Source organism: Protopterus annectens, chromosome 7.part0 (genome assembly GCF_019279795.1).
Source record: "Protopterus annectens isolate FY-2018-M chromosome 7.part0, PAN1.0, whole genome shotgun sequence".
NCBI classification, from domain to species: Eukaryota; Metazoa; Chordata; order Ceratodontiformes; family Protopteridae; genus Protopterus; species Protopterus annectens.
The window spans coordinates 1,699,822,687-1,699,841,445 of record NC_056739.1 but is presented as its reverse complement, the minus strand read 5'-3'; the positions used below and the strand labels follow the sequence as shown (position 1 = coordinate 1,699,841,445).

Below are 18,759 nucleotides of genomic sequence, written 5' to 3'. Positions count from 1 at the left end.
AGTCACTGCACAGATATCTATGTTCTCCATTTTGAGGAGTGCCATGAGTGAGTGCATTTTGAGGTTTAGATTCCTAGCGTTGAGTGACATTGCCCTCAGTTTTTTTCTTGTAGTTCTCATGGTGGTGAGTTTGTTTTTTGAGCCTTGCCTAAAAAAGGCACTATAGGGGCGGCAAGAACCTTGGCCAATATTCTGAATCCCACGGGTGACAGGTTTTGATCTTTGATCAAAACTGTTTGTTCCTGAAGCTCCCCTGACAGCAGACTTTGTGTTTTGGTACAGTCTTGATTTTTTAATGGATTTATCCATGTTAACCTGCAATTGGCTTCAATATGTTCCTGGGTTTATCACTACCTTGCTGACTGTTTATATCTCTGCACTGGCAACTGTCTCTTTGGCTACTTGCACTTCCATCTTCACTGTTCTTTTCCATTGTCCTTCAATGGCTAGTCAAAAGGCTTGCAATGAATTATGCCTGTTTCCATGTAGCTTGGATACTTTGTGGATATTTACCATACCATATCACTACGGGTCTGCTGCATCTAGACATGTGTCCTTCATGCTTACTGCACTGCCAGTGATCCTGAGGGATCAGACCCAGTCCATAATGGGTGGGTAGCAGTGTGCTTTCTACTCTGCTTTCTAATGACCCATTTTCCTGCCTGAACTTGTTGTGTCCACTCCTGTGGTTTTGGTCCTATCATGTAGAAATCTCTTTGAGATGCTATGGGTATTTTTCTTAATCACTAATGACAACATCTTTGAAGATAGATGCCCTGTCAAAATAGTAAATGTTTGTGGTGAGTCCCTGCTTAAGGGGATGTAGTGTCTCTTTGTCCAAGAGGTCCCTATATATGTTTTTTGGTCCCCTTAACCTTCTTCCCCAACTCAACTGACCATCATCTTCTCTGCTCCTGCTTTGATTGCTTGGGATTTCTACAGGCAATTCCTCCCCACAAGTGGGGCCACTCTATTAGAGAGAAGGGGACCAGAGAGAATAGGTGTCTACCCAGCATTCTCTTTGCAGAAGCCATCACAGATGAGATGGGGAAGGGAAATGAGAGTCAATGGTTTGGAGGTTTAGAGCAGAGGTAGAGATAGCATCATATATGCTGCCATATGCACCAGAGACTTTTCCCAAGTCCCCCCTTTCAGGATTACTCTGTTTGATAGGCTTAGTTAGACATTGAGGATTGACCTCTGAAGATGTGTCTTTTGTGCACACTAGAGTAACCATGCTTCCTTAGTCCTTGGACATGCCCAGCTAGAGCTTGAAGAATGATCTGTTATCAGCAATGACCCTCCATCCAAGATAGGCACTTTCACATTCATGCTAGGTCTGCCAATTGCTTGAGCTGCTAATTGTATCATTAAAAACCTCTAGGGTAACACACTAAGGAATTAAGGTTGTCAGCATTCACTTTCCAGGCTGATGTATGAGCTGAAGCAGGCATGTACTTTTATATGATTCATACCTTTCCACTGTTAGTTTGAATATAAAAATCTAGTGAGTATGCACACCAGGCTGAGAATAGTTCCCTGAAGCAGGGAGTGCCCAGTCCTATATGTCTGCAGTACAGTTGCATATATACACTACTGTATTAAATATCTGATTGCTATTGAAGTAAGGTAGCATGATTCTGTTATGGTTAAAGAAGGTACTGCTGAAGTATTAGAACTCAGAATTACAATTATATAAAAGTAAAATATACGCACACTTTTTATGTGCATATAACTTACACATATGACTATATATCTAAAACTTTAAATGCTCCACACCTGTGGTTTACAAGCCTATTTTCTGCATTCTAGGTAATGTTTCATCAGCAGGCTAGAATTCTGAAGAGCAGGCACATGCTAAGGACTTAGGCTAGGGAACCTGCTGTCACATTCAGAAACTCATTTATTTTACAGTCCATTGAAAACAAAATTTGCTGATTCATTTCCAGTGCCTTCCCCTGGGAACACCACTGAATCACTCTCTTCTACCAGACTCCTACAGAGTTGAGCTACTCCTAGGGTTGTTTTCAAACTACTTCACCCAGCAGCCTTTCCACCTCTTGCACCCAAACTGTGTAATAAAACCAGCCCCTACAACATCTGCAACCTCTCCCAATTAACTCCCACTCCAGGCACCCCAAACTAAACTGCACTATACTTTCCTTCATTTTTGCACCCAAACTCTGGCAGGCCCTCCACATTCACCTTGAAGTCTCCTCTTTCCTCACCTTCAGAGCTCAGCTCAAAAGACACCTTTATCAAAAACCTGGCCGCAAGTGCTTTTCCACTGGTCCCATAACCTAACTCCTTCCTCACCTGCATCACTTCTACTTTGATTTTATGTTCTCAGCTGCTGCTTCCCTTTCATATGTATTAAAATTAATTCTCATTTGATTTTCTATTGTGCTAATATTATTCGCATATCAATTGTTAATGAGATTATCTACCTTCTGTGATTACTCTGTGAATTTGCGCTATTTATTTTGTGAATCTTTTCATTTGGGCTGTGCCTACAAATGGTCTAAAGTGATCAGTGTACTAGTCTGTTACGCAAAATAAAATAAATTGAATAAAACCTATACCTTTAGGAATGATTGTGGGGAACCAAAGACAAAGGCTTGGACTGGTCAGAGTACCAATGTAGCCTTCGGAGGGGGGGGGGTTCTCTATCTGCATTGTATAGCAACTGTTCAGCACTTTTATAGTATGCCTTGCAGACCTGACTCCATTGTCCTTCCAGAATTAGTTTGCAAACACCTACTGCTGCTAGCATGCATGCACATAGTGCTTTGGATTTTAACAGGTACTGTTGTCACCAAAATAACTTTTGTTTTTCAGAAATACAGTGGCAGCAGCAGTGCCTTTGTCCCAACGCTTAATGCCATCACGACCAGTCAGGACTTGCAATGGATGGTACAGCCCACAGTTATCCCAACAACATCCTCTTCATCTCAGTTCTCCCGTCCATGTTCATATAGTCATTTGGCAACAGCCAGTGTCAATAGACTTCGGTGTGACATCCCGAGTGCCTCTACCTCCTTTACTGTGCGAAGAAAGCAGGATGAACATGTAAGTTCGTGTCAACTTTACCTATTTAGTGCATTCTGTCTGAATCAGAGAATCAGGCAATGAGAAAAAAAGAAACTGGTCATGGTGGTACTGCCTTCTAATTCAGTTCTTGAAGAACTGATTTTTTTGGCCATTTATTGGTTCTGTTTTAAGAGTCCATGTTAAGGCTTTTTATACTTTATCAAATCACAGCTAAAAACTTGTCTTTTATGTGGTATTATTTGTACGGTAATTTCTGCTATTGTTGTGCAATATGGATTTTTCAGTTCATTTTGTGTTGACTTTCACAGGCATTAAAACATGTTGTTTTTTAAAAAAAATGTTAGTGGGCTAAACGTGTCTTAAAACTACAGTGCATCTGAGACTGAATTCATTCTGAAGTACTGGAACTCATGTTGCTGAGCTGAAAGTTTATAATATTATAGGTTCATATGTAAATTTGGGTATATAATAATTTTTCTACAATTTGCACTAACAGATGGATATTGTCTAGGAGGCAGTAGTCAGAAGACCCTGAGCATTTTGTTTTTTTGGAGAGTAGAATAATCTAAGGAGGTTTACAGCTGAATGGGAATATTCTGGTAGTAAAGAAAAAAAAATCTGGACCAATGGCCTGGTAGTAACAGAGCTACCAAGTCTGAACAGGCTAAGTGAAAGCAGAATTTTTGATGAATGGAAGTTTTTCCAGAAGTTTCCATATGATCATTTCACTAATGGAGGAAGAGTAAAAAGGTGAGGCATTGGATAAACTTATACTATGTGGGACTGGGGTCAGCTGAACCAGTATTAGGAAACACCCCATGCAAGAGTAAGAATCTTTCTAGACAAATTGGGTTGATGGAAATCTCCCTTCTGTTTGTCATTTAATCTTGCCAAGTCTGCCCTTCCTCTCTTCTACCACAACAGTTAGCCTTCTTAACTATCTGCACTGGCTGCCTGCCTCTCTGTCTTACATTTGATTACTATCCATTTCCTTATTCTGGCTCTGTTTACTCCTGTTTCCATAGCATCGACTCCTGTATGTCCCTCCTTTCCATCTCCTTCTATTTCCATACATATATATGTGTGTGTGTGTGTGTGTGTGCACGTGTGTGTGTGCGTGTGTGTGTATATCTTTAAATAAAGCCATTTTACCCCTTCTTGACCCTTTCTTTTGACTCTTTTAGCTTGTGCATTGTTGCCTTCACCACATTCTTTCTAATTACCTCCTTGTCCTGAGTCTTCTATATGTCTCTAGTGCTCCCTTTCACCTTTCGTATGCTCTGTCTTTTGATTTGATTACAGTCCTGTATCAATCATTATCTTTCCTTTGCCTTTTATTTATTCGTTATCCTTATTCTGTACTCCTGAGTACTCTATACATGTCACATTCCTACAACTTGTTCATTCCCCGATTTACTTCCAAACTCCTCATTCAGCTCTGGTTCTTTCCAAAGCTTCCTGAGCCAAACGTATGCCCCAGACAATGATCAGCTTACTCGGCACTCTGATCACTTCTTCATCCTCCTACAATATTCCCACTGTCCTGTGCCACTTTACGTACTCTAGCGTCTTACTTATACGCAAGCAATTTCATAGTAGAAAGTACTATTAGATCAGTGTGAGTCAAGAATAGGAGTCCTCTAAACATCCATTCTGCGGTTATTTCTCTTCTCAATATATATATATACTAATAAGATGCAGCTCCCTGTGGAGGGGGGGATATGTCTAGCCCAGTAAGCAGATGACTTTATATTAAGTATTAGCCTTCCCAGATGGGGTCAGACATCCTCCCTGATACACGTAAACAAATTCTCAGTGAAAAGAAAACTAAAGTCAACTATTATAATAACCTCACAAGACAACCACAGCCAGATAAAGCACTCTTAAGATAACTGGTGAAGGAAGCAGAAAGTTGGAAACAGCTAGGGTCCATGACTTACCATGGTCATTTTTTCAAATAACGTTATCATCATGGTTGTAATGGAACTAGCATCAGCAACAAGGAAGGAGCTAACAGTCTCTATTCATTCCAAAAATCATCTGTGGTGTCCTTATATCTCAGAGAAAGTTGGCAGTGGCCACTGCATAACTGTTAAATGTGCAGTCAAGCTTCTTTCATTGACAAATCATTGTGTTGCACTAAGCAACGTTGACTGGATGGCATTAAAAAACACAGAATACAATATTCCTGTGTAAAATACTACATCAAAACCACTGCCCAGACTTCTCCGTACTTAATGTAGACTAATTACTTGGCACAAACTAAACATATTATTTAGATCTCTCATCAAAACTACTAGTCACCCCCCAAAAAAAAAAATTCCAGAGATGAAGGAGGCACACTTAGTCATTTCCTGCATGAATAATGCATTAAGATTCTTCTTTCAGTTCAATTCTTAGTCTGGATAATTTCAAAATTTTAGTTAAAGGAGTTTAACTTCAACGTTAAATTTGTCAAATGGACTGTTGCCTGCACATAATACTCAGCATCATTTTTCAGTCCAATAATAGCTTCCTTGTTACTACTTTCTAGAAATGTACAGGTGGTGATTTATTTCATGCATTAAATTCTCAGTTTCTGCTGTAAACTTACACAGCAGCACTAGTATGAGTCCAAATGTTCTTTCATGGTAAACTTCATTATTTGGATTAAACAAGTACTCATATATGTGTAAATAGTTGTGATAATTTATGTATCACACCTGCACTTGTTATTTTTTTCTTCTTTTGTATGTTAAACTTTATTGCACTTTGTACTTTTATTGTGTTATATCTGTAACTTAAAAAGTAAGAGGTAAAACTGAAAATGAGATTGAAGTAAATGAAAAAATAATAAACTACCAAAATGCCACAGAAGGATACAAGACAAACAGCAAACAAAAACAAACAAAAAAAAAACCTTAAAAAGGAAAAACTGTTGCACACTAAAATAATGTTAAGCACTTTTGTTATTCTGAAGAAGTTCTAGTGTTAAACAATGAAAGTGCTTCACATTATTTTGGTGTGTGACAGTTTTCCTTTTGTTGCTAAATGTGAAAAAATGTAGACACGAAGACAGACACATACAGATGTGTGGACATAGACAAAAGTGCATGCACACACATACTAATCTAGAAATACAAAATAAGGTTGCTTATGTTAGGCAATCCCTTCATGATTTAAAGAAATAAAGCAGAGATAATAGGTGCATGGCACTTTAGCCATTCATTCATTTGTTCATTTTCTGATTATTTGCTTAATTCTGTTTAGGGTCATTAGGAGAGACAAAGCTCATCCCTTACCTGACTGAACACAAAGCAGAGGAACTAATTCTGAAAGTGGCACAAATCAACTCTAGAATCATGCGCCACATTTCACTATTGTTGACTTATTGCATTCATTTGCTAACTGATTTAGACTTAGTCACCTTAAGCTCAACCTAGTGAAGACCCAAGGGCATGCTTTTACCTGCCATAGTCATCTATCAGATTTTCACTGCTTTGTTCCTAAGTGTACTGGTCATAGTTTGAAGCAGTTGTAAATATAACACATTTGACAATGGATATAAACTTCTTTACTATGCACAATACCATGTTAAGTTTTGATGCAAAAAATGCATTTTATTTTAAGGACAGCCCTCTGGATTTTTTTCTCAGAGCTGAAAATCCCTGCCATGACATCATGAAAGACAACCTCATACAATGTCTCACTACCTAAATTAATGTATAGACTACTGTAGTTGTTTCTTACTTCTAGAAAAACAAGTTGCCAACTAGTTATTGCATGTGGACCCCCTCACACTGAAAGTTAACATGTTGATTATGTAGTAGTAAAATCACAATGTAAGTAGCTTCTCCTTTATATAGGCAAGCTGGTTTTGCTTACCCATAATACTTTGCAGTCAGATGTACATTACTCCCCAATAACTACAATGGAGAATGGCTATAAAGAAAAATTGAGTAAACAATGAAACTTTAAAAAAAAATCACACTATAATCTTCATTTTTTTCAAAATCATTTGCAGTTTTAACATGAGGAATTTAACAGGAAATGAAATTAATCATGGAATTATGATACTTATGAACATGGCCAAAACACTTTAAAATAATTAATGGGGGAACAGGGTGGAATTTGTGTCTTGTGTTCACAATCTAGGCATGGGTCTTGTTGATAGACTGGCACTCAAGGACCAGGCTTCACCTGTCATTAAGACCACTTATTTGCATCTAAAGAATATTTCCTGAATTATAAACATTATTCCATTTTTTTATTTGACAATGTCAGTACAAGTGCCCGTCATCTCACATCTAGATTACTGCAATGTCCACTGCCTTGCAGATGATGTGGCCTGACTGCAGTAAGGATAGAATTCTCTAGCCAGACTACTGACAGGTACTTCTCCTTCCAGTCACATTTCTAAGGTTTTCCAATATCTGCACTGCTACCCTGCCACTACTAGATGTGTATTTAAAGTCTTGACCCTCACTTACCATGCCCTTCACAATTTGGGTCCTGACTATCTCAAGGAACTGCTGACTGAGATCCTACTCCCCAGCTACATACTTTGGCTGAAGCACTGCTGCCTGTTCTCCAGGCAAAATTCATATCATCAGGCAGAATATTTTTATATATTGCATGTTGTGGAACCGATTACCCATCCATCATTTGAGATGCTGATTCTGTGTACTCATGAGGGGGTCACTAAAGTTCATTTTTATAGAAGTCTTTTTATTTAGATCCATGTAAGGGTGCTTCATCTAACTTTAGGTGATTATATTTTTTTAGAATTTCATTTTATTTTTGCTATTGTTTGTTTCTGTATTTATTTATACATCGATCAATTTATGTCCCTTGTAGTTTTAACTTGAATCTGCCCTCTCATTGTGTTGGCTTCTTTACCATGAGACAATGACTGCTTAAGGCTTTATTCTGAACCAGTCTGACAGTAAATATTTAATTTACCCACTTATTTGTATGCTAACACACACTAATCTGAAGTCCTGATTTTTATGCCTGTTTCAGGGCTAATCAGTTGCTTCAGTGACCACTCCTTTGTGAGTGTGACATGCTTGCACTGGCCCAGTAATTAAGGAGTCTCAATCCTTAAAACTAGCACCAGTGAGGGACGTACACATTGGGAAGATGACAAGTATACACAGAGTAAAGTACAATTTCCCTTAAGAGCACACAGAGATCAGTCAGTCTGGGGCTGGTTTCTCCCTCTCCAGATCCCCAGTAAGACTCTGCACTGACACAGCTGTAGGGTTAAGATCTCATCTGAGCAGTCAAGCCAAAACCTCCAGCACCCTCTGTCCAACCAGTGCTTCATGTCCCTGCCCAAGTAGCTGACACACACACTTTGAGATTTGATTTATATACAAACACACACACACACACACACACACACTCCTGGGAAAGGCTGGCACAGGTTTACTAGCTATGCCCCCTTTTGTCCAGACTGAAAGGTAGTTATGACTGCCACCAACCAGCTCTTTATCAGCTAACATAAGGCCCTTACAAAGGGTGACCAATTCTACCGTGTAATGTTACTATTATCCAAATGTGTGACCAAGACTAAGGCTATTTTGGAGTGGTCTATACAGTGTCACCAAATACATATGCAAATACTCTAAGAGCTTAAAAATAACTAAACAAACCAGCCACAATTAAAAGGTTTAAATATATTTAATAATAGATAATAAAAGAACAAGACAATATTCAATAAGTCAACACAGTGACTACTGAGTTCAGAATCACAGGAAATATTTTAAAACATTGCAGGACATTGTCAAATACAGAAAACATCTAAACCAATCTTCATTGTATTCCTGTTGATATCTAAAATAAACCACTTTTCCCTAGTTACTTACTATTTTAGTAAGACAGAGGCAGATGTGCTGATGAGTGGGATTTTTCTAGGTCCAAAGACAAATACAAAATGCACAGTCTCTGAAAGAGTTCCCAAATTAATATCAAAATATTACTGCTATGTTACCCTAGATGACATCACTCTTTGTCATCTGCCTTCAGTTCCAAGGCTAACAGAAACTTAACATAATTTCAGCATCTCTGTGTGAGAAGTACATATCTCTCAGACGTTTGCCTAGAACTGGAAGTCATAAAACAGTTAAACACTTATATATTTTAAACCTAGTAATTATTTCAGTTTCAAGACAATAGAAAAACTTCTTCTAGCTCTAGACATCCTGTCTCCTTCAGTGAAACTGGGAGATGAACACAATTGTAAAACAATTCTCTTATTTTCTTGAAGTTTTGCAAGTTAACTCTGTATGTTCCAGCTTCTATTATTAAAACATAAATTTGCACAGGTATATAATTTATATACATTTCTGTTCTTTTCCAGTAGGGTACACTGTGGTTACATTCTTGAAGCTCAGTACATAACATACAGTTCCGCACACTTCTGCACCCATAGTTTAATATACACATAACATGCAATTCTTACATTTGTAAGACAAGCATATGAATCATATTGCTATTCACAAATGACATATGATTACTTACAAAATTCAAAATAGCTGGGCTGACAGTGTTACAGTGTGTTTCAGTTGAACTGTGGGTTGTGATTCCATTAGTCATGAAGGGGAGTGTTGAGTGGGAACTAATGGATGTTGCCACCATGTTTGTCATTTTCCATATGAACACGAATCACAGGAAATGTCCAGTATTGAATTAAGCAGATAACTGGAGAATTAATACATGAATATTGATTAGGACAAAAAGTGAACAGTCACTTTTTAAATCATTACACTGTAAGCTGTAAATGTTTATGCTAAAAGTAGACAGTAGTTTAGAGTACATAAGAAGGTACTCATTGCTTCAGTATTATATATAGTAGCAGGATTACTCATTGCTGCAGTATTATATGTAGTATGTATAGGAACTGCCTCCATCTTTCAGTGAAAGGCAAGGTAATACATTTTGAGGTATAATTGTACAAATTAGACTTCATTCAGAAAGGCTTTGTTAGTAAGTTATAGAGGTATGCAAATGGGTGTAGGTTAAGGTAGGTGGTACCATTTCTGACAGCATTACATCAGACTCAGTAATTCAATGTCATATGACCAGTATAGAGTAGAGCTTTAAATCTGGTGTAACAACGATAGCCTTTCATCATCCTAGATTCCATTTTAGATGGATACTGAACATTTTATCTCAAGAAATGGGTAAAGTGGATGACATAGATACCACAGGAGATGCAAGATTCCTGGGGTGGGTGTACGAAGTTGGTATGTTTTCATTTAATTACAGTGTTCTTTATTTAGAAGTTCATGTGCAGGACTATACCAAGCCCTTTTGAATTTCCATTTCCCCCTTATACCAGGCAGTTTGTGTGTGTGTATGCACATGTGTGCTGGTCTATACTATGAATCCTGCAGCTGTGGTCTAGCTAACAAATACACAAGACTAGTAAGGATTATTCTATCCAGTAATGAGTGCCAGCTGTCATAAGCAATGCCTCTGTAGATGAAAATGTGCTGTTTTGATACATCTTTCCATTCCTGTATGACTCGCTTTAATAGGGATGTGTCAGGCATGTTCATTGTAAGTCATATCCTTCTGTGGGATAGATCCAAGATAAGTGAAGTGTATGGCTATCTGTGATCACACCCTGTTTAGTAGTGATGGGGGGTTGTCTTTGACTGTGGGAAGCAGTTTGTTGCAAAAGGTGGGCTCTGGCTCTGGTGCACCAAGGACTGTCCCATTCTTGTATAGCCAATTGTGGAGGTCACAGCATTTCTGGATTTTACTGTGGCATTAGTGGGATAATGTGAGGGTAAGATGATTAGAAATGTATACTTTGTGCAGTGGGTTCTAGTGCATCTTATTCCAAAGACTGTAGATTTAACTATACCCATTATGGAACAGAAATATGCTTGATGATCTTAAGGCCAAAGATGAATATATTTAAAGGGTTTCTGGTTTGAAATTACCTTTGGTCATGAACTAGTAATGTGACTCTGATACTGAATTTTGAATACAGCCCAAGGTTTTCCTTTGTTTGGATGAAGTCTGCCATTTGATCATCTGGTTCTGTCTGCAGTGTACTTAACAAAAGTAGGGGATGGCTGAAGTTCATACTCCAATGTCTGCACAGGTTTTATCAGTAGTAAGGGGGTACAGTTTTGAAAGCTTTTCATGAGTCCAATAATGATGCATCTGAAGTGTCTTACTGTCTTTGTTTTAGCAATGAGCTTATGATAATGTATTTTCAGCCCTGTGGTGTAGTCTGGAGCCATGTTATAAGTCTGACATAATATTGTAAAGTTGATTAACTTTTCCCAGAACTTCATAAACTGGACTTTGGAGTCAGTGGTTCTGTAACAATGTTTGTGTGTGATACCCTTCCTTCTGTTGGGCTTCTGGCAAGTATTTTTATTGGCCTGGCAATGAAATCATTTGACAGCAGTATCTAAGTAAAGGTCAGTCTGTTGAATAGGATTACTTTCTTCCCCACTCGGGAGTCTTTCAATGAATTTTTCTCTAGTATAATTGATATAGAAGTGGGGAGGGGACTAGTTTAGCTGTGTATAGACTTCCATTGTGTGTGTGTGTGTGTGTGTGAGGTTTCTTGCTTTAATTGCTCAACCACTGTGCCAAACTATGAGAACATTTAGCCACCTGCTCTTTGGAATGATTTTTACATACAGGCTTACTTTATTTACTGCCCTTATTTTTATACCTCTTTGGCGTGCTTTTGGCCTTTTAAAAGTGGATGCTATTATGTCAAAGTAGCTAACTTTACAGATTTTAGTGGCTACAAAGTTTTTCTGAGGTATACATCTGAAGTCACCACTCAAAGTTTAATATGATTACCAAACCTGCCTCTGATAGGAGTACTTTTGTCTCCAGTGATCCATACGTGGCCCTTTATTCTAACTGCCATTGTGCAGGTCACACTAAGGAAAATTAGAAAGACCTGCTTTATCAGTTGAAAGAATGCTACTTAGCATGACTTATCTGTTCGCTATTGTATGTTTGGGAAGATAATTTTAGTATTCCAATTTGTCTTGGAGATTTGTATGTACTGGGTACACCTCCAGACGGCAGATCCAGTTAATGGTTATTTTTGGTTACCTAGTAGTATGCAGTTAATGGCCATTTTAGGTGTTACCCAGTAGTGCATAGTTCATGGTCATTTTAGTACATAGTTAAACGCTATTTTAGGTTACCCAGTAGTATAATGGCCATTTTAGGTTACCTGGTAGTACATGGTTCATGGTCATTTTATTACATAGTTGAAAGCTATTTTAGGTTACCCAATAATATAATGACCATTTTAGGTTACCTAGTGGTTCATGGTCATTTTAGTACATAGTTAAAAGCTATTTTAAGTTACCTAGTAGTATGTAGTTCATGGTCATTTTAGGTTACCTAGGCTAGTAGTAAGTAGTTAACTGTCATTTTAGGTTACTTAGTAGGTTGACATCCAAGTGAAAACATATGATTAGTAACAGTCATAATTTGTAGTGCATACACCTTTATCTGTTCTGTATACTACCAGTTACTGAAAAAGTGTAGGAGTGCAAAGTGTTTTACTTGTTTCAAAGTCTTTGAAAACTGGTAAAGCACTTGGCTGTGTCAAACAGACAGTAGGCAGAAACAGTGTCCCTCTTTATACTGAATGACTTTTAGACAATTCATTCTGGCACATTTTTTGTTACAGTGTGGAAGAGTAAAATTCTAACTTTTAAAAGCTGTTTTATCTTCTGACACTTTTCTTTGTCATATGGTATTGTCTACTATTCTTACAACTTAGTGCAAGACCCCATCTTAACAACAATTGGGTGTGCTTGACAAGCTTTTGTTTAGCACCCTTAAGTGTTAAGATTGGATCTTGTACTAGGGTTGGGCTTAACAAGTTTTGTTTTTCCCATTTTGGAAGTTTAATCATGGCACTCCATGCACTACAGAAAGGTTGTACACCCAAGACTTTCATATATAACCTAGAAATATACTCTGTTTAGAATCTGAAGTGTTTTTGGTTCATTGGTTGTTGATGGACCCAAAAGAATGATAGGTGATTAGAAAAAGCTGAGATTTGGGTGTCGCCTAGAAACATTATTCTGAACATATCCATTAATATCCACTGTAGCAAAAAGTAATAGGTTGTTACCTTTTGGTGAGCTAGATTTGACTAGCATTGACATTCTACTTTTAGTTCGTTAACAATTAGCCATATGATATTAGCCTGAAGTATTAGTTTTCAGAGACAGCTAGACAGTGTGCTTAAGTGACTTTTGTCATTTTATACAAGAAGTTACATGAGCTTGCATCTGTCAGTAAAAGTTAATAATTGCGTTACTTGTGGGAAGCAAATACCTCATAAGGATTTTCATTTCTACTGTATTCCTTGCCTAGGCCCAGATCACAACGTGCCTTGCTGTCAGTTTTGTACTAGACTTAACCAACACACTATTAAGCGTCGGTATATTTTTGCTTCTAAATATTTTGGTTCTATATTTAATTATCCTGAAATGTTGTCGGTTAGCAATCCGACTACCGGAGTTCACAAAAAAACGCAAAGAAAAAGACAGAGACAGACCGTCAAGGTCCAAAACCGATGACGAAGCTTCTCCTAAGTACTCAGTGAGGCGCTTTCGCAGCCCCTGATACCCGCTACTTTAGAGTCGCAGGCCTCTACCGAGACCCATTTGGAGTCCGGCATGCCACGAGATTCTCAGAGTATTGAACCCGCGGATGTCTCTCCCTTAGATGGGTCCGGAGCTGCTGAGCAGGCACTGGCTTCTGAGGGTGTTTTCAGGCCTCAACATTATTAAATTAAACCAACACCAGCAACAAAAACAAGGTCAAAAACAACTTCCATGTCTAAAAAACTGACGCATGAGCCACGTGCTCAGGCACCTATGCCTAAAAAACAGATGATCGAAATGGCTGAGGATTTAATTACCTTGATCAGGGGTTCCCAATCACCCTCTGCTAAAAGGCCTAGGCAAGGCACTGATTATGAATATTCAGATCAGGTTTCCATTTCTTCTGATTCCTCTTCTAATCAGGAATTTTCTATTCCACCCTATGAGGATTCTGATGCAGAGGAATCCATCCCATCTGCATCTCCTCCTGAGGATTACTCTTTTGGAGAGACTTTGCATACTTTAAGGGAACATTTTCACTGGGAGAGTCAGGTCTTCTCTGAATCAAAAACGAGGCTTAGGGATTTCCTTCTTCTTCCTCAGCATAGGCCTTTGGCAATACCTCCTGTATTAGACATTGTTGATGTGTTCTCAGAATCAAGCATGGCTCCTGATTACCTGCCTCCGGCTACTAGTAAGCCAGACAGATATTACAGGGTTCCTGACTCCCACAAATTTCTTTTCAAAAATCCTACTGCTGATCCTGAAACTATTTCTCAGGATCCCAAGGGTGTAAAGGCCTCTACAGCCAAGAATCCCATCCATTCTGATAGAGATTCCAGGGTGCTGGATAGATGGGGAAAGAAGGTTTATCTGTCAGCAACCTTGGCAATCAGGGCTTAAACTGCCAGTTTCATATGCTTAAATATCAACAGCATGTTATGGGCTTACTGAAACAGAAAATGATGTTGATTTCTGACTGTGTGGAAAATAGTTACATGATTTATTGCATTCAGCAGAAGTTGGAAAGCATACTTTGCAATGTGGTTTTGATTCCTTGGAGGCCTCTTCTAGGGCCGCCATTACTGGATCTGTGATTAGAAGGCATGCCTGGCTCAAGGAGCAAAATCTGCCTGATCATGTTAAAGCTAAATTGCTGGATGCCCCTTTGCAGTATGATACTCTGGTAATAAGGCAGAAGAGATTTTAAAGAAAATTAAAGACAAAGTTAAATCTATACAAACTGTAAAAGATTTCTTGCAAGTGCAGCCACCCTGGTTCAGTAGACACTGGCCTACTAAAAATTGGTCCTTTCCTGTGTCCAACAGAGTCACTCAGGGTAAATCCAGGTGCTCAAAAGGCTCCAGATACCAATCACAGAGTTCTTACAGGTCAAAGCAATGGGGTGCCTCCACCACCAAATCTGGAGGAAACAAAGCACAACCCTACAGTAAGCAGTCACAATGACTTTCCTCTACCATCACCAAGCACTTATCTTTTAGCAGCCCCCTTGGGGGGAAAACTAGTACTTCATGCTCAAAATTGACAGTTATTTACCCAGGACAAGTGGGTATTAAACATAGTATCCCAGGGGTACAGATTTAATTTTCATACTTTGCCAATTCCAAATGGATGGCCGAATCTGCCACAAAACCAGTGGGCGGAGGCCCAGAAATAAGTTATGTCCCTCATGGATATGGGGGCTATTCAACTGGTACCAGAAAAGGAAAAAGGACAAGGTTTTTATTCAAGACTTTTCCTGGTACCCAGAAAAGACAATTCATGACGTCCAATACTGGACTTATCAATTTTGAACATGTTCCTGGACATTCCAAAATTCAAAATGCTGACTTTACAACAGCTCCTGCCTATGCTAGGCAGGAATGCTCGGTTAGTAACTGTAGACTTAAAAGAGGCATACCTGCATAACCCAATAAGGGAATCATGCAGAAGATACCTCCGCTTCATAGCAGGTTTTTTGCATTACCAATCCTCTGCGCTGCCCTTTGGCTTATTTACTGTGCCCAGGGTCTTTACAAAGTGCCTGGCACCAGTAATCGCATTCTGCAGACAAAGAAGCATTCAAATGTATCCTTATCTGGATGACTGTCTCATTCAAGCAGACGACAAGGACACTCTTTTTCAACATCTGGCATTTGTAAAAAGGCTTCTAGCGTGCCTAGGGTACACCATAAACAAAAATAAATCACAACTGGTACCCTTTCAAATAATTACATTCCTGGGTGCAAGCTTGAATACAACTGCCCAGATGTCAGACAAACAAAGGCAACTGACAACATACTTCAAACAAATGGCAGCAAAAACCCAGTTATCTGCAAGACAAATTCTGCGGGCTTTGGGGTTCATGGCATCCTGCATTCTACTAATTCCATATGCGAGACTGCATATGAGGAAACTTCAATGGTACCTAAAAAGTTTATGGAGTCAACATTGTCAGTCTGGAAACAATGATTCCTATCATTCCCTGCCTACAACAGGAATTTCTTTGGTGGGCAGAGGCATGTCACCAAAACAAGGTACTATCATTCACTGTACCCCCTGCCACCCAAACCCTAACTACAGATGCATCAGACTACACTTGGGGAGCCCACCTGGCAGGGAGATGCATTCAGGGTGAATGGAGCCCAAACCAAATGCATCTGCATATCAACCAGAAAGAGATGCTAGCTGTTCAGAATGCTCTGACAGCCTTCAAGGACTTACTTCATCCAGGACAACTACTGATAAAGACGGACAATACCACAGTTATGTGGTACATAAACAAGAAGGGGGGTACCCATTCATACCCCCTGTGCAGACTAGCCATGGCCTTGTGGAACACAGCCTTGACTTAATATATCTTCAAGCTCAATTCCTGCCAGGAAAGCAAAATACTCGGCAGACGACCTAAGCAGAAATCTTATGGACCCGCACGAATGGAAACTGGATCCACAAATCTTCAGCATGTTAACACAGAAATGGGGAAGCCCAGACATAGATCTATTTGCCTCTCCCTAAAATTATCAGTTGGACAAATTCTGCACAAGAACTCATCACAAAAAAGCATGGAAAGTGGATGCCCTATCCTTCAACTGGAAAAACCTATCAGTCTATGCCTTTCCCCCTCTGCCTCTACTCTCCAAGGTCTTACTAAAAGTCAGACAGGAAAAGCCAAAAATGATCCTAGTGGCTCCGGACTGGCCTCACCAGCACTGGTACCCACTTCTAATGAATATGTCTCCGCTTCCTCCATGGTACCTGCCTCAAATACCTCATCTACTGTCTCAGCAGAACTGTCAAATTCTGCACACTCAGCTCCAAACTTTGAATCCCACAGCATGGCTGATCAACTAATTATTCAAACAACACCTCTCAGTAAATCTGTGATGGATGTCATTTTGGAAGCCAGAAGGCCTAGTACTAGAAAATCTTATGCTGATAAATGGAAGAGATTCTGTGCTTGGAACCAAGTACAAGGAACAGACACAGCAAAGCCCAATATTCCTCAGATTTTACAATATTTGACTGAGATGCTTGACAAGGGCCTATCCTTTTCTTCAATAAAAATCCATGCCTCTGCCATCTCGGCTCATTACAGCACAGAGCCTCCCCTCTTTTCTCATCCTCTGCTTAAACAGTATCTTAGAGGGGCCAAAAAATTTAAGGCCTCCCAGAAGATCACCAACTCCTGCATGGGACCTCAATTTTGTGCTGGAAAAACTCACACTGCCTCCTTTTGAACCAGCAGCTACTGCGGATATAAAATTTCTATCTTGGCAAACAGCTTTTCTCTTGGCAGTCACTTCAGCTAGAAGGGTTTCAGAACTACAGGCTCTCATGGCAGTGGAGCCTTTTATTATATTTCACCCGGACAGGGTGTCCCTCAGGACCAATCCTACTTTTATGCCTAAGGTGGTATCCAGTGTGGCTCTTAACCAGACTATTCAGCTGCCAACATTTTACCCAAATCTGCAGAACAAGGGGGAGCAGATTCTGCATTCACTGGATGTACACAGACAACTAAGATTCTACTTAAACAGGACCATATCTCTAAAAGTCTGAGCAACTACTGGTAGCATTTGCTGCAAGATCAGAGGGGAAAGCTATATCAAAGCAGACTATCTCTAAGTGGATAAGCCACTGCATTCGTTTCTGCTACTTGCACCATGGTAAACCTGTGCCCAAGGGGATCGATCACATTCCACCAGGGCTGCCTCTACTTCAGCAGCCTTCTCAGAGGGGTTCCAACCAAAGACATTCTAGAAGCTGCTACTTGGAGCTCTGTTCATACCTTCACAAAGCGTTGTCATTTGCCTCTCTTCTCCAAATCCAGGGCAGGCTTTGCCACTGCAGTTCTGCAGGGCCATATAGCCGCTCCTAATGCTGTTTAGTTCCATCCTCCCATCCATAGCCTTGGGATTCTACCCAAATGTAATGACTGCAACAGTGAAACATGATGAACATAGTACAGTTGTGTACACTTACCATAAATGTAGATGTCCGAGTGTATTCACTGTTGCAGTCCGGGTTACCCACCCGCCATCCCCCTTTCTATAGCTTTTCTTTCCTTCACTATACACAAAAGCCGTTGTGGTGTATTTGCTTTTATATGAAGGTAAAGTTTGTTTCTAAAGGTGCATTTATATATATTTACTGTTTATATATATATATATATATATATATATATATATATATATATATATATATATATATATATATATATATATGTGTGTGTGTGTATATATATATATATATATATATATATATATATGTATATATATATATATATATATATATATATATGTATGTATGTATATATATATATATATATATATATATATATATATATATATATATATATATATACATATATAATTTTGCTCCCCATTTTGGGGGGCACCTGACATCTGGGGCAAGAAAAACTGAATAAAATGGCATCGGCTGCATGTTTTATACCCCTGACGATCTGACGTCATGGAAGAGGAGACCGCAACAGACGCAGGACCTAAGACTTTGTTATTCAAGCCGACTGAGGGCAACCTGCCAGCAGATTACCCCAAATGTAATGACTGCAACAGTGAATACACTCTAACATCTACATTTATGGTAGGTG

The 18,759-nt window shown here is 39.1% G+C and overlaps 1 protein-coding gene across 1 annotated transcript in view; it reads left to right on the top strand.

Annotated features, from left to right (window-relative positions):
• LOC122807175 (fos-related antigen 2-like) overlaps window positions 1–18,759 on the top strand; it is a 57,268-nt gene that overhangs the window by 13,915 nt on the left and 24,594 nt on the right. Inside the window, exon 2 of the mRNA XM_044078213.1 lies at window positions 2,839–3,069. Coding sequence (XP_043934148.1) covers window positions 2,839–3,069 — 231 coding nt within the window. The remainder of the gene's footprint in view (window positions 1–2,838; window positions 3,070–18,759) is intronic.